General features: G+C 45.1%; 2 protein-coding genes across 2 annotated transcripts; one reads left to right on the top strand and one right to left on the bottom strand.

Annotated features, from left to right (window-relative positions):
• The first annotated feature begins 11,143 nt into the window (after positions 1 to 11,143).
• Positions 11,144 to 12,297, top strand: LOC123126030 (phosphatidylglycerophosphate phosphatase PTPMT2-like). Its single transcript, XM_044546448.1, has one exon. It carries the CDS (start codon positions 11,311 to 11,313, stop codon positions 12,154 to 12,156), a length of 846 nt encoding a protein of 281 aa, XP_044402383.1. The 5' UTR covers positions 11,144 to 11,310; the 3' UTR covers positions 12,157 to 12,297.
• Positions 12,298 to 14,635: 2,338 nt separating this feature from the next.
• LOC123123563 (trafficking protein particle complex subunit 4) lies at positions 14,636 to 18,572 on the bottom strand. The gene is made up of 5 exons (XM_044544090.1): positions 18,397 to 18,572; positions 18,114 to 18,229; positions 17,043 to 17,148; positions 16,793 to 16,961; positions 14,636 to 15,088 (listed from the first exon to the last, which is right to left on the bottom strand). The coding sequence occupies exons 3-5, from the start codon at positions 17,106 to 17,108 to the stop codon at positions 14,892 to 14,894; spliced, it is 432 nt and encodes a 143-aa protein (XP_044400025.1). The 5' UTR covers positions 17,109 to 17,148; positions 18,114 to 18,229; positions 18,397 to 18,572; the 3' UTR covers positions 14,636 to 14,891.
• Between the last annotated feature and the right edge of the window lie 875 nt (positions 18,573 to 19,447).

Below are 19,447 nucleotides of genomic sequence, written 5' to 3'. Positions count from 1 at the left end.
TAAATGTGATGGTTGTCAGAAGTTCTCAAGACGTGCTCACGTGCCGGCTCAAGAGTTGAGGATGATTCCAATTACTTGGCCGTTTGCAGTCTGGGGGCTCGACATGGTTGGGCCTTTCAAAAGGTCCAAAGATAAAAAGACCCACCTCTTGGTGGCGGTTGACAAATTCACAAAGTGGGTTGAGGCAGAGCCAGTTAGTAAGTGTGATGCAACCATGTCGGTTCAATTCATGAAAAAGTTGATCTTTCGTTTTGGCTTTCCGCACAGCATTATAACTGACAATGGTACTAATCTGTCCAAAGGCGCAATGGAGGAGTTTTGTCAACGTGAGCATATTCGGCTTGATGTTTCATCAGTAGCTCACCCCCAATCTAATGGTCAAGGTGAAAGAGACAATCAGGAAATCTTGAAGGGAATCAAGCCCGGGCTGTTAGTTCCTTTGCAACGGACGCCGGGTTGTTGGGTCGAGGAGTTACCCTTTGTAATATGGAGCATCAATACTACTCCTAACAGGTCTACGGGTTATACGCCCTTCTTCATGGTTTACGGAGCCGAGGCGGTTCTCCCTAGTGACATCTGTCATGACTCGCCCCGCGTGGCGGCTTATGTTGAAGCTAATAATAAACAAGCCCGTTAGGATGCGCTTGACCTATTAGATGAGAAGCGTGATAGCAGCAGCCCGCTCGGCGATTTACCAACAGGACCTGCGCCGTTATCACAGCCGCCAGGTTAAGTCCAGAACCTTTCAAGAAGGTGACTTGGTGCTCCGGCTCATCCAGGATCAGTCTGATGCGCACAAGCTATCCCCACCTTGGGAAGGACCCTTTGTGGTCAGCAAGAACTTGAACAACGTGTCATACCACCTTGTTGATGTTCGAGAGCACAAAGACTCACGTAAGTCGGAGGAGGAGACCCGCCGGCCGTGGAATATTGCTCATCTTCTGCTACTACACTTGAGCCACCAGCTCTCATGATGTACATATTTTGACGATGTATATATTATAATAAGTAATAAAGCAGGACCTCTGTCCTTTTTTCATCCTCAAAGGTATTATGTCATTGTCATTGTCATTGTCATTTTAAATAATCACTTGGGGGCTGATCGTATCCGAATCTAGCTTGACCCGTTTGATCCGGCTTATGATCGTATTCGAATCTAGCCGTTAAATCTTATGATCATTAGGGGGCTTCCTATTCAAACATAGGTCGTATTCGAACCAAAGAGAACATAGCTGTCGGTACCCTCTTGATCGGCACACTGCCGAGCTCACTAGGGGGCTTCTTTATCGTATTCGAATCATAGCTCAACCCCTTTTGGGAACCGACTTTGATCGTATTCGAATCAGAGTCGTTAAAAAACTCTCAAGGTCAATAGGGGGCTTCCTGTTCAAACATAGGTCGTATTCGAACCAAAGAGAACATAGCTGTCGGTACCCTCTCGATCGGCGCAACGCCAAAGCCACTAGGGGCTACATGATCGTATTCGAATCCTAGCTCAACCCCTTTGGAACGGTTTACTGATCGTATTCGAATCAGAAGTCTTGATTATTTCTTCTTATTTGGTTTAAAGTTTTATTTGAAAGCAGCCTTTATTTGACTCGAGACTTTTTTTGTTCAAAGATCTAAGCGTAAATATGGTTTAAGTTTAACCCGGCTTGATTTTGGATGATAAGTCGCTACTATAGGCAAGTTACATCTTTGGCACTATTGGTCTCCAAAGATTGGGTTATCACCCTTACTGTTCGGGCTACATAAACCGGTAGTACAAATCCAAAGCTCACAGGTATGATATCTTAGTTGTGTTTCAAATAGTTCACAACAGGTTTATCTGTGACTCTGTTTCCATATTAGTGGTTATATATTAAGGTATCATGACCTGCCTTGCGGTAAGCCGCCAAGGGATCTTGTGATTTATTTCTGTGTGCAGGACAGCTCAGAGCCTTGCTAAAGCATAAGAAAAGCAAATGATAAGCACAATATGGGTAAACATAAGATGGCGGCTTAATAGTATTGAGCACCAAAAACGTGCACGATGGCACGACAACACAGTTCTTTTTACCCTATTACATGACTCCCCGAGTCCAAGTGGTTAATATTGTTCTTTAGCAGATCACAGGTATGAACCGCCTGGCGGGTTAATTTTCCTGTTGGCCTGAAGCGTCCGGGTCATCCCTCTCCACTTCTTCGCCCTGCTCCCTTTCCTGGAAGGTTGATGATGACCATTCAATGCCATTCAAAGCTTCAAATTCAGCTTCATCATCAATTAGTCCGGCCGGGTCAACTTCAGGGGCAAAGGTATGCTTACGGAGTGGGGGGATCAAGCTGGTCACTTTATAATGTGGCGTGGGAATTATCCGGTTCTCCGCGTCATAACCCGGCTGATACTTGGTGAGATCTGCTTCGTCAGCTATCAGGGTGGCCACAGGGCGTATCTCCTTCACACAATTGGCGAAATCTTTCTGTTCAAAGGGAGTGCCACCATCCTTAAGACTTGGGTAACCAATGGCGATGTCAGCCGGGTCTAATTCCGGTAGCCAAGCTTTCGCCCGGCTTAAGCCAGCCACGGCTCCGGCTCTTGCAAACGATCGCATTAGTTCATTGACCCGCTGGGGCAGCGCAGAAAGATTCTTTAGTACATCCGCCAAGAGTGTGGGAACTTCATTTGACAGGGCCACTATGGCTAAGGCACGCTGAGATCCGGTGTATAGTTGTTCCACCAGCGTATAAACCGCCTTCAGCTTTATCAACATGTCTCGGTTAAGATTTGAACTCCTGGGGCCTGCATTACAATATCAGGTGACTTAATGACAATTTATATGCTCATTAGAAAGATTCAAATATTTAACACTTGCAGGGTAACTTACCAAAGATTGCTGAGACCATCTGAGATATACGGCGTTTTAACCGGATAATTCGGCGGTCGCCTCTGCAAGAGCCGCCTCTGCTTTCTCAGCCCGATTGGTTAAGGCGATCTTTTCGTCAGCCCAGGCCTTTTTCTCCACGTCAAAGCCTTTTTTCAGTTTTTCTTGTTCAGATACACTGAATTCAAATTTGGAGTTGGCTCTTTGGGTTTCAGTCTCCTGTGCTTCCAAGCGGTTCTTCAAATCAGATATTTCTGATTCAAGTTGACTAGTGGTGGCCTGTACAAATGCCGGGTCAAAATCAGGATTATCATGATGCAATATTAAGTCCCAAGCCTTTTGCAAGCAACAACACTTGGCACTTGGGGGCTAATGTATACTGAAGAATTTTGCTTAAAGTGGCGGTTCATGACAGTAAGTCCCAAGCACTTTGCAAGCAAGAATACTTGGCACTTGGGGGCTAATGCATATTGCTGTTTTTTACGAATATTTTATCCTATTCAAGCATGATAAGGACCGGCTCAAACATGCTATTTAAGCCGGCCCTTGGGAGCTACGGAATAAGCCGGATTTCTTACATAACTTGTCCAGATATATTACTAATGTTATCAAGCGTGTTTCTAAGTCTACAACATATTTCATCATAAGCAATAGACTTGGGGGCTGGCATAGTAAGGATAAATGAGTACAAAGAAAGGATTGTACCTCAAATTTCTGGTGCATCTGCTTCACCATGTCAATTTCCATGTCACGGCTGCTGTGCACTTGGCTCATATAGCCAGAAAATATTTCTCCGATACTCGTGTGAGTATAATCAGCGACATGAAGCTTAGCCTTGCGGTGTTCCAGAAATTCCTCCTTGGCGGAACACTTGGCCAGCACGGTTGGCCTCCCCGGCTCAGCAAAGCTGGTCTTGGTGATTTCGACATCACAGTCTTGAGGATCATCCGTTTTGGCCGGGCTAGGGCTTCCGAGTTTTCAGAACCATCAACAGCTTGCTCGGCAGGCGAATCAGCAGTTGGCGTTGGAATACCATGAGCTGGCTCAGGCAGCGGCTCATGAGTGGAGGCTTCAGGTACGGTCGTTCCAAGTTCCGGCTCATTTAAGATCGGCTCTTCGGCCGGCTTGTTCTTTTTCGCCCTTTTGCTGGGCTTTGCTTTTCCGCTGCATAAGATCAAAAGGTCAGTGCAAATACAACAAATTGAAACGAACACATGATAAGCAGGTTATCATTACCCTGGAGCGGTTTTAAAAGCCGGTAAATTGGACTGCATTGACTCGCCGGAGGTAGGTGAAGTTTCCTGATAATTTGAGTTAGAAGAATTGAGTGGTTGACGAATGAGACCCGCCAAAGGGTAAAAGAGATTTAAATCGGAGGTGACCTCGTTCCGGCGCTTCTTTGGTGCATTGGGTAAGCCGGAGGAGAGTTCCTCATCTTTGCTGGTCCGGGTCTGCCTCCGGCTCTCATGACTATGTCGCTTCAAAAGAAATTGAGGATCGTGATAAGCTAAGGGATGTGAAAATCTTACTTTCCGGGTTACTCTTCAGATTTTCTGTCTTGGCAAAGGCTCGGAGTCGGAGGAAATGATAGTTATCTCTTCAGCTTTTCCATGACTGGTTCCTGTATCCTCCTGCTGATAATCAGTGTCAATAAGGTGGTTAAAAAAGGAGCCAAGAGAGTCAAGGGCTACCTCTAACTCAGAAGACTCCTCTAGCCGAAGCAAGTCAGAGGCGGTGTCTTTCTTGCCCTTCTTCTTTGTTGTCTCTTTTCTGGCGGCTTTCTTGGCCTTCCTGGCCCTTTTTGCAGCTTCGTGATCATATTTGACTTTCCAGAATTTGTCACCAACCTGTGAAAGTTAGCAAAGGTATGAGTATAGATAAAACGTCAAAAGTTGAAAGTAATTTATTCAGATAGGCGGCTTACCGCTAGGGCCGGATTAGCCTCGCAGAAGGGGTTTAAGCCCACCTTACTACAATCTGCTAAGCTCTCATTCAAAAGCGACTTCGTCATATCATTGATGACATCTTCAGGCAAATCATTAGGGTTGTCCCGCAGTGGATCATTTTTCTTGCCTGTGTAGGTGCACATCAGGCCGCGGCGGCGGCTCAATGGAATAACCCGCCAGGTGAGCCAAACCCGGACTAAATCGATGCCATTTAGCCCGTTCCCTAGAAGAGCCTTGATCTTAGCCAGGGTGGGGGCGAGTGTCTTGCGTTCAGCGGCTGTTATCTTGTCAGGTAGTGGATGATTGGACTCCAGGCGCAGAGCGCGAAAGCTGGGCAGAGGATTTTCATCAGCCGGAGAAGTATCTTGACAATAGAACCATGTGTGATTCCAGTCTTTGGGATGACTCGGCGGGTTGGCATAAGGAAAAATTGCGTCTCTCCGGTGTTGGATTGAGACACCACCAAGTTCCAAGCTTGGGCCGTTGGCACACTCATTCTAGCGGTTCAAGTAAAATAGCTCTCTGAAGAGTAGTATGTTGGGTTCTTCTCCAAGATATACTTCACTGAACACTTGAAAATTGCAAATATTAGACAAGGAATTGGGTCTGATGTCTTGAGGACGGAGGTCAAAGAAGTGCAGGACGTCTCTGAAATTTTTTGAGCCGGGTGGTGAAAAACCCCGGTTCATGTGATCCATGAAAACGATAACTCCCCCCGCTTTGGGCTGAGGAATTTCTTCTTCCGGGTTAGGAGCACAATAAGACATGACTTCCTTCTTCGGCAGATAGCCGTTCTTTACAAAGTCATCCAGTGTATTGTCGGTGACGATGGATTTAACCCAGTTGCATGAAGTGGGTGTTTTCGGTGCCATTATGATGAAAGTCTAAGAAAGAGTAAAAATTTCCGGTTCAAATTCAAAGCCGGAGAAAAACATTACAGTGCGTATTCAAGATGGCGGCTTATAAAGGGGCCTAATGGTATAAGGATAATTATGTTAGATTATCTCAGCCGCCATGAGCTCCATAAGTAGTTAAGTTATTTAAACCGCCATGGGTGGTCAAGATTATCAATTGAGCACTGCCTTTTTAAAGCCGGTGATAAGAGTCGCCATGGCTAGGTGAATCTAACAAATACAATTTTTGTCTAAGTGTTGCATAAACAAGTTTCACAGGTTGCAGCTATTATTTTGGATCAAACGGCTGTTTAGAAAAGAAAATATTCTAGACCTAAAAACGTGGTATAGATAAGTTCGTGAGTTCTAATGAGGCCTCTTTGCAAGCAAAAGGGATCTGCTAGTATCAAAAATGGACGTGAAACAACTACCACATGAGTTCCATACTACTTTTGGATCAAATAAGGCCGCAGTGAAAGAACTACAAAGAAACCGTGATGAACCACGAAGAACACAGAAGAACTTGCAAACCCTAATGCAGATCTGAGGTGCGGAAAGGAGAAGAATTACAGCTGCAGATTTACTGCGGAGGGTCGCCGCCGTTCTCTGGATCGACTCAGGTTGATGCAGCGGCCGAGGTCGAAGAAAACGAGGTGCTCTGCGGCGGCGGCGGAGCTCGAGCGGCAGTAGGGTTGCGAGAGGAAGAAGATGAGGAAAGGGGAGAATGAGAGAAGACCTGGTCGTGCTTATTTATAAGGGAAGACTGATAAGTGGGCGTGGAAAACGAGGAGGCCAAAAATATAGTTATCCAGATGCAAGGACGCCTCGATTTTCGAGATGGACATTAAGATAAAGATCCGTTGAGATATGTTGAAGAAAATGTGCATTAATGGCAGATGACGTCATGGCGGGTTATCACAAATCTGAAGGATGACGTCATGGCGGATTACAAATTCTCGCACAATGAAGAACAGAAGATTTTTTATTGAAGATTGACATGAACCAGTTCAAATCAATCTGGGGCCTAATGTTGGGGATGTAAGTATTAGGTATGACCCGCCCAGGAGGGGTCGGGTTATACCTATGGCAATTCATGAATCCCAAGACAGCTCTGGAGATGGCGGTTCACTTAAGGGCCCAAGGCCCAAAGGCGATTCAAAGCCTGTAGAGATAAACCGCCATATGTATGTAACTTATATTGCAAGGCAGGATAGTTAGAGACCGAGCCGGACACTGTTTATGAGCCCGCCGTGACTCTGTGAACCACCTCGGGCGTCAACCTCTGTATATAAAGGGACGACCCGGCGGCGGTTCAGGGCAAGTAACATCAAATCGAGAGCTAGGTCAAGCGGATTCGCTCCCTGGTTATCGAGACATAAGCAATCCCACTCAAAACTGGATCGTAGGCTTTTACTTTCACCGTAAGGGGCCGAACCAGTATAAACCTTGTGTCCTTTGTCCCGTTTTAACCCCTTTAAGCTTCCTAGTTGTGATGGCTCCACTACTAAGTCCTTTCACTAGGACACCTGCCGTGACAATTCCACGACACTCTCCGTGAAGGAAAGCTGTCTTAACGTCCATCTGATGAACAAGAAGACCATGGAGGCAGCCAAAGCGAGTAACACTCGAATGGTTGTCAGCCTAGCCACAGGTGAGTAAGTGTCGAAGAAATCCTCTTCTTCCTTTTGGGTGTAACCCTTGGCCACAAGCCTAGCCTTGTACTTCTCAACAGTACCATCGGGCCTAAGCTTCCTCTTGAACACCCACTTACATCCCAATGGTTGGCAACCATAAGGAAGATCAGTGATGTCCCATGTCCCGTTATCCATGATGGAATGGAACTGGGAGTGTCATCATCCACGAGGTACACGAGGAAATCATCACCAAAAGACTTTGCAGTCCTTTGTCTCTTGCTCCTAACAGGATCTTCCTCGTCATCCTCTGATGAACTTTCATCACTTTTGTGTTCATGTTATTCCATCGGAATGGCAGGTTCAGGAGTCTCATCAGATTCCAGTCTAGAAGTGCTTTGCATATCTCTCATGGGGAAAATATCCTCAAATAATGTAGCATCCTTAGACTCTATGATTGTACCGACCTTCTGGTCAGGTACCTCAGATTTCACCACTAGAAATCTATAGCCAACACTATTCTGAGCGTAGCCCAAATTAACGCAGTCCACAGTCTTTGGTCCAAGCTTACGCTTTTTGGGGATCGGCACATTGACTTTCGCCAAACAGCCCCAAGTGCGCAAGTAAGAGAGTGTAGTTCTTTTCTTTTCCCATTGCTCATAGGGAGTAGTCTCATTATCCTTTGCGGGAACTATTCAGGACATGACATGATGTCAATACATCCTCCCGCCACCATGCCTTGGATAAACCCGATGCATCTAACATGGCGTTAGCCAAATCTGTTAGAGTACGGTTTTTTCCGTTTGGCAACCCCGTTTGACTAGGGTGAATAGGGAGGCGTCCTCTCATGAATAATACCATGTTCCGCACAGATTAAATCGAACTCACTAGAAAAGTACTCTCCACCACGATCAGACCGGACTCGTTTTATTTTCTTCTCAAGTTGGTTCTCAACTTCAGCCTTATAGATTTTAAAGTAGTGTAGAGCCTCATCCTTTGTATTTAACAAATATACATAACAGAATCTAGTGGAATCATCAATCAAAGTCATGAAGTATTTCTTTCCACCTTTAGTCAACACACCATTCATCTCACAGAGATCTGAATGTATGAGCTCTAATGGTGCCAGGTGTCTCTCCTTCGCAGGCTTGTGAGGCTTACGAGGTTGCTTTGCTTGCACACACGCATGGCACTTAGAGCCTTTGGCTAAAGTGAAACTCGGGATTAGATTCATCTTAGCCAGCCGCGTCATACAACCGAAATTTATGTGACAAAGACGTGAATGCCAAACCTCACATTTGTTCACATTAGAATGAATTTGGTTCACAACTTTATTACAGAAATCCTCCAGGGAAAGGCGGAAAAACCACCACAATCATATCCTTTTCCAAAAAATAGTCCATGCCGAGATACGACTACTTTGTTAGACTCAAATACTAACTTAAACCCTTCTTTACATAGAAGGGAGCCACTAAGGAGATTCTTCTAGATAGCGGGGACATGCTGCACGTTCTTCAGTTGCAGGATCTTTCCCGAAGTAAACTTCAGATCTACCATGCCAACACCATGAACAGAAGCATGCGAGTCGTTCCCCATCAGGACGGAACAATCTCGTGTGACCTGGTAAGAAGAAAACAAAGACACATTAGCACACACATGAATATTGGCCCCAGTGTCAACCCACCAATCCGTGGACTGACAAACTGAAAGTACGGTAAACAGATTACCATACCCTGATGCCGCATCATTGTTGCTCAGAGTCACATTGACAGACTTTGCGTCATTTCCTGGCTTCTTATACTTGTTTGGGCACTTGTTTTCCCAATGTTCCTTTGAACCACAAGTAATGCAGCCATCTCTCTTCTTGTCTTTCTTCTTACCCTTCTTCTTAAAGGTAGTATTTTGTTGGACAGAGTTCTTTCCCTTGAACTTGTGGAAGTTCTTCTGCACCACATTGGCGCTAGAAGAACCCTCTGCCCCTTTCACGTGTGAGTCCTTTGATCTCGAGTTCTGCTCAACACTTAGATGACCGATGACATCCTCAACAGAGAATTCACGTCTCAAGTGCTTGAGAGAAGCAGCAAAGTTCCTCCATTCAGGAGGGAGTTTTGCAATAATGCAACCCGTGACAAACTTGTCCAGTAACTCACACTTCAGGAGCTCCATCTCCTTAGCGATGCATTGTATCTCATGGGCCTGGTCCAATACAGAACGGTTATCAACCATTTTGTCTTCATGGAACTACTCCATAGCATACAACTCGCTTCCAGCATCGGTTGCGCCGAACTTAGCTTCGAGCGCATCCCACAAATTCTTGGCAACGCGCATATGAAGATATGCGTTGACTAGCTTGTCTCCGATCACAGTAAGAACGGCTCCCACAAAGATGGTGGTTACCTCCCTAAACGCATTCTCCTGTTCAGGAGCAATCATTACCGTGGGAGACACACCACCAACCCAGAACACGTTCATTGCTGTGAGCCATAAGGTAGTCCTCGTCTGCCAATGCTTAAAATGTGTTCCAGTAAACTTTTCCGGTTTCAGAGTAGCGGCGAAGCCATGAGTCGAAAAGTGCCTAAAATAAGGTTTTTAGATTGTTGGAAATATTAGCACTTTTCCAACTAATCTAATCCACGAGTAAACAGTAAGCATGGCAAATATGGTATGCATCTCATACCGATACCTAAGCATGTGAGCACGTACAGTACATAGAACCGAAACATCTATGAACAGCATATATACGGCTAGCACATGAACGAGCAAATATTGGATGAACGAGTCATACCCTCCGGTTGGCCAGGCCAACGCGGCGGCGGCGGCGGCCCAGGCCTTCTTCTTGGCGGCGGCGTAGTCAGCCATGGGGTTGATGCAGGGGAAGTAGTGGAAGCAGAGGCGGACGGAGAAGGATCGGGAACAGTCGCGTCGAGACGCTCCCCAAAAACCTTATTGTCATTCTCCCGGGCAGGATCTCGAACGACAGGGTTCCGGAGGCATCTGCTCTCCCGACCAACCGTGCACGCGGTCGTCGGGATGGGATCGCCGGAGGTAGCACAGTGAGAGGAACAGTAGATGACGGCTAGGGTTGTACAAGAGGGAGTGAGTGAACTGAGTTAGGGTTCACTCCACTGGCCAGCGCCTTCTTATATAGGCCATCTCGGACAGTGGCGCTTCCGTTAGCGACTCGTTAATTAATTAACAATTCTTGAGCGGCTCATTCCCGCGGCGCGCGCGTCAGACGAGACGAGACGAGGCGAGGCGAGGCGAGGCGGGCGGCGGAGGAGGAGGAGCGCGCGTGTACAGCTCATATTCCCAAGCTCCCAATAGCTAAACCTTATTTGGCCACTACAGGAGCAACTGTTAATGGTCATTATGGAGAAATCATTTACAAGTGGTAGAGCAGCCCTTATAAAGAGGTCTCACTCTTTTTACTGTAGCAGCAGCAGTATGGGACTAAACTTCCCACACTTCCCACCACTTGCCGTACACATGCATGGGCCTTAGAGATTAATTAGGGATTATTGTCTTATATGGGCCTAAGCCCATCCATAATCCATCACCATGTATCTTTTTGTGTTTCTTTTTTTTTTTGGTTCCTTTGTTTGTTTGATGTAATTCTATCGGTTAATTGCTTTGTTAATTCAAAAGCTGGGCTATCTTGAACATTCGTTCTATAAAAAGATTGTGTGGTAGATGAGCACGCGACGTCTTTTTTCTTGCCCCCTGTATGTGCGTGACGATTAACTGTTTCATAAAAATAAAAAATAAAAACTTTGCCATGGTTTACACGTTGGGACAGATCGCTTTGATACAGTCCATTACAGATACGAAGACGTGCAAGAGCAGGTCTCGGAGATTAAACGGGATACAAGTTACGTGCCTTATATTGATCCCGTGGAGCAGATTTTCCGAGGGGTTCAGATCGACCGCAGCGGATTGCATCGAGAGATCGACTTCGACGAACACTTCCTCACGATCAGAGATGCGCTCCGACGAGCTCCCCGTCGACTCCGCCGGAGTGGAGCTGCAGCTCTTTCACGGGCACAACGACGGCGACGGCAGCGCCAGGTTCGTGGACGAGGAAGCCTGGGCAGAGTCATCATCGGCGACGGCTCTGGATGTGGCGAAGCGGGCGGCGGTGGGAGTGGGCGCGCGGGTGCTCTTCTACCCGAAGCTGGCCTACAAGCTGGTGGCCGGCCGGTCGGCTCCGGGTAAAGCCTCGGAGGAGTCGTCGTCATCGTCATCGGCGACGACTCTAGACGCCGCGAAGCAAGCGGCGGTGGGCGTGGGCGCGCGGGCGCTCTTCTACCCGACGCTCGCCTACAGCCTGGCCCGGAACCGCCTCTCGCCGGCCGGCTTCAAGTGGTGGCACAAGATCACGGACACCCACATGCTCCTCGGCGCTGTCCCGTTCCCGAGCGACGTGCCGCGCCTCCGCGCCCTGGGCGTCACCGCCGTGGTCACGCTCACCGAGCCCTACGAGCGGCTCGTCGACGCGAAGCTGTACAAGGCCCACGGCATGGAGAACCTGGTGCTGCCCACCACGGACTACCTCTACGCGCCGTCGCAGAAGGACCTCCGCGACGCCACGGCGTTCATCCACGGCAAGGAGGGCGGCGGGCTGACCTACGTGCATTGCAAGGCCGGGCGCGCGCGCAGCGCCACGGTGGTGATGTGCTACCTGGTGCGGTACAAGGGGATGACGACGAAGCAGGCGTACGATCACGTGCGGTCGTGCCGGTCCAGGGTGTCGCTGGCTCCGGCGCAGTGGCAGGCGGTCCAGGACTTCGAGGACTTCTACCGGCGGCCGGCCGGTAGCTCGGAGTGAAGCCAACCGCTCCAACTCTGCGGCTGGATCATGCGAGCTCGACGCTAGGTTTTGTGTATATATATAGCTTCCACAGGTGCTGGACGTGAGTATCAATGTTCGAACACTGTTCCGTTATTCCTAAAGTAATGTACTAAACTACTCTGTTGTTTTATTTTATTTTTGCCAAGTGTACGATATTATTTCATGGCCGCTTTTGAATTTCCAAAAAAAATGGACGATCTAATTAATCTTTTGGAATTTTTCCTATGTTGATTGTTGATTTGCCAGATTGATTAATCCTACAGGAATAGTCCCCAAGAAGTTCATTATTGCACTACATTTAGAAAAAAAAAATCCACTCAAACATCTTGCAGAAATTTTTTTCTTTTCCATTGTTTAATCAAACACGCTTTGGTACAAAACAAACTAGAGGCTAGCGTGCTCTGCCGCACTGTTCTTCACTCACGGGAAGGATAATTACATAATTGATTAACTCTTTCTTCCAAGTAAGTTATTGCGGTCGGTCGCATCGTTTTGGTTTTATCTATGTTAGCTTGAGTTTTAGTTATGCTATATATGGCGGTGTTTTTTTCTCATTTGTATATTGTGTTGGACTGTTGTTGGAGATGAATTTTGTTAAGCCTAGAAGAAACAGTATTTGTTTAGAGAAGAGTTAACTTGTTATGTGCATGTTGTAATGTTTTTCCACTTCGGTGTCAGCCCGTGTTGATTACGTGAGCCAGTTTTTTTTTTTTTGAGAAGAATTACGTTTTTTTGAGACATCGAGTGGAAGTGAGCCAGTTGGAAGCTCTATTCCATGGAAGTGCTCCTATAGCTCACATGGGCCGGCCAAAGAAAATCTCACTCGCTCAGCTCAGCTTGCTTGCTTAGATTTTTTTCGCGCCCGCTCAGAAAAAATGGCAATCAAATTTTTCATTAACTTTTTTATTAAATAAAAATATGTTCATGAATTATAAAAAAATTGGATTTAAAAAATGAATTAAAAAACTATGATTTTTAGAAATATTCAAAAAACGTGAAAAATATTCATAACAATGTTTGGAAAATTCAAGAAAATTTTGCAAATTTTAAAACAAATATTAGAATTAAAAATGTTCATGAACTTTAAAGATAGTCATAAATTTATAATAAATCTTGAATTATAAAAATATCTCTGTATTTTAAAAAATCGTTCTTTAAAATGTTCATTTATTTCAACAAAATAGCCATAGATTAAATAATTAAAGATAAAAGAAAGAAAAACAAGCACAAAAAGAAAAAATAGGAAAAACACAAAAGGAAAGTATAATTAAAACCAATAGAAAAACATAGAAAAGAAACAAAAACAAAAACAAAAACCAAGTAATATCTTCTCAAAACCGGGAAAATTAGCCGGTCCATTACGGCTTGGCGCGTGTTACTCTCAACCGCGACACAAACCTTTACGAACGGGGCCCATAACAACCCAACAGCTCCCGGCGGGCTAGAAGGCTTCTAATATAGGGAGCTTAGTATCTTAGATGATCACACTATTGTGATTTTGGATTTTGCAATCCTATGAATCAAAGAGGCCCTCTAGTTGCAGCTATACATCACGCTATTTAGGACTTTCTTAAGAAGAGGAAAAGAAGATATGTTTGGGACCTTAGGTACACAGTGCCGGCCCGTTGGTCAAGGAGTCCATTGGGCCAAGTTTGAGTTGCATGCAATTAACACATCACCATCTAAAGGAAAAAAGTTACTAAACAATCTAAAGGAAAAAAAAACACTGCGCCGCTTCAGTGCTGGCTCCAGTGAGAGGTTGCGTCCGCTTTGGGCCGGCATGAATGCAACGTTGGCACTCTGGAGCGGCGCTGACCGGCATGAATTCGGCAACCGCTTCACGCGGAAGAGGGCGCGGGAGAGGTTTTGGGGTGGGTCCAAGGTGTCTGACGTGTACATGGCAGTGGTCTGGATGCCCGCAAAAGCATCTGGACCGCTCCACGGACCGATGGGGTACCTTGTTGGATGGCAAACTACATTTGGACTGCTTAGTCCAGACGGTTGCGGATGGTTTGAGGGTTCATGTTGGAGATGCCCTAAACCCACATTGCGAAAAAATGCCATATATGAGAAGCATGCCATCATCCAAAGCATGCATGTATAATTCCCTAGCCGAATACAGTAACCCACGTCTGCATAAACTTCAGTTTTAGGATGTACCAAAAGGCCCCCTAAATAACGACCAACATACTCCTATAGGGCCAGGCTCTATGCGCCCTTCCCTCCTTTGTGCCATGCACATAGAAGCAACAGCAGCAAACTCATAAACAAAGTGTTTACTCGGTGACAGCTAAACCTGCTTAAGATGTTGGCCGCCACAATCTGTTGCTTAGTAAGTACTCCCTCCGTCCAAAGACAGCCAGCATACAACATTTGTTATTCATGGCGTTACAGTACTCGAGTATCCAAAACGAGAATGCAGGTTATTTACCCACATGGCCACCAACACATAATCTTGTTCAAATCATGGATCCATGCAAATTCAAACTGACCAATGTCAAAGTCTACACGCATTGTCTGTCTTCGAAATGCTGTGGCCCAGCATTGTAAGTATATCAGATTTACAGATATGAAAGTCTGCACCGCACTCACGTTATCAGCCAGAATAACTATCAAGAGGAAACATGTTCTAGGTGACCAAATACAAGATGGTAGAAAAAACACACACACGAAATTGCAAGAGACAGTGCTCCGTATGTTCCTTTTCATGTTCACCGGCCCAGAAGTGCGACACGGTCCTTCTGGATGACCTGGGCTAGGTTGAGGTCAAAGAGCTCACACCGGATTGGCATCTCCATCTCGTAGAACGGGTTCTTCAAAACAAACTCGGTGTACAGCTCATATATCGTTTTCAGCAGGATTTCCATATTTTGAGCGCCTGTTTCGCATACAACGAAAAATTTCGTCCCTGGAGCATGCCAAGCAACCAGCCAGGTCAATAACTAGACATAGACAATGCCAAGGCATAAAATGACACAGTTAACAGTTAAAGAAACCAATCCACAGTTTATGGGCATAGTTAGGCCATGCTGATTTCAAACAAGATTCATACCATTTACTACTATCAACACAAGCTGACAAAAGAGAGAAAAACTGAAGGGCGTCACCATACTTCCAATTTTAGAATATCTACTTTCTCATGTTGATCATCATTTTTAATACTATACCACTTTCCAAAGTCTTGAATCACTACCTAGATCAAATTCTAACCAAATAAAATTAACAAAATATAACAGGATAAATTAGCTCTGGGTATAGGCCCCACATTCACTTTTGCATTCAAATAAATTGGTAATCCCTCCGATCCATATTAATTGTCACTGCTTTAGTACAACTTTATACTAAAGCAGCGACAATTAATATGGATCGGAGGGAGTAACATAACCCAACAGCCAACACTTCCATTTTTTTGGCAGAAAATATAAACTACCACACTTATATACAAGTACTTCACTCGTGCATGTCCTAGTCCTACAGAACAAAGTGCCATGTGCTGCGGTTACTGAGGATACAAAGACCAGGAATAGGGCACTCGGCCTCACCTATCTGCCAGCAAGGCCTAATCCTTATCATGCAACGGATGGCATAGAGTGTAAAATTATTTCTGGTTATTTAAGTGCTTCATCATATGGGGTATGCTGCCCCTTCGGCAGGGATGGTGCTTAGCCCCTAAGAAACTAATTCCCACCAGAAGGAAATTTATTGAAGGGGTGCCCACGCCAATGGCAAACAGTCACACAACAGAGTTCAGTGGGCAAAGCTACTAGCGTCATTATTATGATTGAAGCATCAAAATAACAGTACATAAGTGATATATTGATGTGTACCAAGGAAGGAAGTTTTATACTTATGTGTCAAACTCTTTTCGTGACCTAGCAGCTAAAGTAGCTAGCAGGTGGGAAGCACAAGGAGGCCCAGCAGTAGCTTCTGCTGAAGGAACGTACAGCAAATTTCACATATATATATCCCCCGAAAAAACAAATATCACATATACCCACCAGGATCAAGTCCAGAGCAGATGCAATTATATTGATCAGTTGAGTTCTTCTACTGCTTATAGTTTTGTGGGTTAGACATCTACTCTAGCATGACATGAATAGAAATAAACTTTAAGTCATTGACAAATCAGATGATATGAGCTGAGTTATGTTAGTACATAACATTTAATGAACATCATTCACCAACGAAATGGTTATGGCCTACAAGTCCAAGGAATGACAGGTTTTGCTTCTCCTAGATGGCAAATAAAAGAGCAACATAAAGTTACCGAACTCAATGACATCACTTAAGTTAATATGCACGTATTGTGCTCAAAACACAACTTCTGCAGATAATGAAGAGGACACATGTGTTGTTAATCATTTGTATTTTCATGAGAATATTTCCAAACATTTAGCGAAGGTCAGAGACAAATTTCTTTAAGTTTAAGGGACCGTTTGTGAACTAGTAAGTGAAAGTAAAACCACAGCTTGTACCGCTTAACTTGCCAAGATCCACTACTAAAACATTATTCACTACAACCCAAAAAGTACAGAAACCCACTAGTATAAGCTTGTAGTGAGGATTTATCATTATCAAGCACGTATGAACACAACTTAAGGGAAGTGAAGACCTGTGAGAGACTGGAAGCAATGGAGGTCGAAGTTGTGGGCTTGTAAGAGGTCAATGCCAGTGCAGCCTGTGGTAGGGGACAGCTGCTGGGAGATTGCGTGCATCGAGTGCCAGAGACTCGCGAGGCGCAAACTGTCGTTGGTGTCCATTCTCCCTGCTGAGCCATAGTCCTGGGGAGATGCGCATGTTGTTCAGACTCTATCTCTAGCTCTCTACAGAGTAGAAGAGGAAGAGAAGTACAAAGAAGATACCTTGTAGTATATAAGGCCACCAGACTTGTTGATGATGAAAAGGCTGTAGATCGCAACTGTCCCCATGGCCACAGCAGAAGGCTGAGCAGAATTAACAGCTAAATTCCTGTATCAGATGTAGATAGAAAGATATACATCAGATAATCAACGACAAATGAAAGTTCGGTACGTGTAGAAATAATATACGACTAACCAAGGAACTGGCCACCTAACTTGTTTGGAACTGAAATTGTTCATACAGATAGCTTTAACTTGGATATCATAGCGATACAAGAGCTACAAATTAAGAAATGCTAATTCTACTGCCTTATGCACAACCTACCTATACCATTGCTGATATCCGGTGAAATGCATAATCCGTTGTTCAAGTTGATGCCATATATTTAATTTGGTCATGCACAATTAAGGAGTGGAACGTCGATCTGATCCAAACTACTATGTATAAACTAATTAAGGCTGTGTTTAGTTGAGCTGTGGATTGTAAAAAAACTGCTGTGAGCTGTGAGCTGAGGGCAAGCTGCTTTGAACTTCCAGGTGCGGAAAAGTTGGAAGCTGTTTGATTGAGACAACTATGAAATTGTAGATTTGGCTGTGAATTGTCTTTAATGCCTCTGGGGCCTGAGTGAATATGTTTATATGCAAATTGACCATAAAGCAGTGATCTGTACATTGGTCCATTTTAGCAGGTACAGTAGATGTTAACAACATAACAATATCAGGAAGAAATAGATTTATCTTACAAGCCTGTACGCTTCCACATCTGTAATGGCCATGTACGCTGTCACCAATGTCAATTATTTTCATACAAACATTTTCCCAAACACATTCCAAGCCAACTCCATTACACAATATAATCTCACAATATGCGGTACACAGGAAGTAACCATCATATTTTCCATACACAACATGCACCGCAAACATATGTAATCATACAAGAAGATCACTGCCTGCAGTGTCTTTTAGAGGGCATACACTGCAATTAGGACAACATAGAGGCGGCGCGGCCTGCAGCGAGCCAGCAGATCCGGCCGATGCAGGGAGAGGGGGGAGGAAGAAGGGAGGAGGGAGTACCTGGGCCGGCAGAGGGGCGCTGCTCCGGGAGGCGGCGGCGCGGGCTGGAGGTTCGCCGGAGGGCCGGCTGCGGCGGAGAACCCTGGCTCCTTCGGTCGTGCGGGACGACCCCTCCTCTATTCGTACCATACCCAAAATCAAGTTAATAATGAAGGATTTAGGGGAGGGGGAGATGGGAGGAGGATGAGGGGAAGAGGGGCAGGAGCAGTCCCTGCTCTCCCATGCGCGCCGGCGGACGAGAGCTAGAGAGGGATGGGAACAGGGGGGCGACGATGAGCTGTACCTTTGCAGCGGCGAGGAGGCACGATGGCGACGCGGGCGGCGGCGAGATCCAAAGGCGTCGGAGACGACTGAGGAGAGCGGCGCCTTAAGTTTTTTTTTCTTCTTCTCTTTGAGCGAATATCGGCGACTCAAGCCGGTGTACAGGCCTACAAGGGGAGCGACGCCCGAATGATTTCGTAATAGACGGGCCATTAACTCGTATTTAGTTAATTCTAGTCCTGCTTAATAAAAATCGGAAGGCTGTATCGTCCACCTCGTCATTCGTCGAACATTCCCCTGCCCTCTCGTCTTTTATCGACCTTTATGTTTTCTTTGACAAGATAACAAGTTCTTATCAAATAGTGAATGATTGCCAAATAAAATCCTAAAATTCATTAAGGTAGGTAAAACACCGGCATGATTTGATAAATAATTATCTAGACAAACTGGAATCATAGACTAACATACTAACAAATTTACACGTGTTGCAAAGCACGGGCAATTATCTAGTTTGTTAAAAAACAAAAATCAACCAAATGATAAAAACAAAAATTACACATAAAAAATATAAATATTCACGTACATGCATGTACACATTCATATATATGAATATAATGTCCATCTCATATTTTTAAAAATCTTTATACAAATAAAACTTCCAGAAATGTTCATTCTCAATTTTGAGAACAGGGTGACACTCTGTTGGCTAGGCTCGCAAGGAGCAAGCTAGCCCACTCTCGCTCACGGCCTAGTGGCGCATGGTGCTTAAAGACTTCTTCTATAAAAATATGTCTCTAAAGGCGTCCTGAATGGTCTTGTTTTTTTAATGTATTTGAAAAACAAATTGAGAATGGTTGTTCCCATATGTTAGAAAATATGCTCATGTGATTTTGAAAAAGTCTTCACGTATTTTCTCACCTAGGAAAGGAAAGCAAAACAAGCAAAAAAAATAGTGGAAAAATAAAAACCGAGAAAAAAGAAAAAGAACAAGGAAATTTTTTTGTGTAGGCTGCTAGTTATCTGACTGCTTATGTCCATCAATCACCGGAGAAGAATGCCCTAGATGAGAATCA

Source organism: Triticum aestivum, chromosome 5D (assembly GCF_018294505.1).
Source record: "Triticum aestivum cultivar Chinese Spring chromosome 5D, IWGSC CS RefSeq v2.1, whole genome shotgun sequence".
Classification (NCBI taxonomy): Eukaryota; Viridiplantae; Streptophyta; class Magnoliopsida; order Poales; family Poaceae; genus Triticum; species Triticum aestivum.
The sequence above is the reverse complement of the archived record's forward strand: the minus strand, read 5'-3'. Positions and strand labels throughout refer to the sequence as shown.

Excerpts from the sequence above, each read along its gene's own strand:
- LOC123126030 (XM_044546448.1), top strand. The coding sequence starts at position 11,311 with ATGCGCTCCGACGAGCTCCCCGTCGACTCCGCCGGAGTGGAGCTGCAG.
- LOC123123563 (XM_044544090.1), bottom strand. The coding sequence starts at position 17,108 with ATGGGGACAGTTGCGATCTACAGCCTTTTCATCATCAACAAGTCTGGT. Across the intron at positions 16,962-17,042 it reads GTGGCCTTATATACTACAAG|GACTATGGCTCAGCAGGGAG; the intron begins GTATCTTCTTTG and ends GCATCTCCCCAG. Across the intron at positions 15,089-16,792 it reads TTGCTTCCAGTCTCTCACAG|GGACGAAATTTTTCGTTGTA; the intron begins GTCTTCACTTCC and ends GGCATGCTCCAG.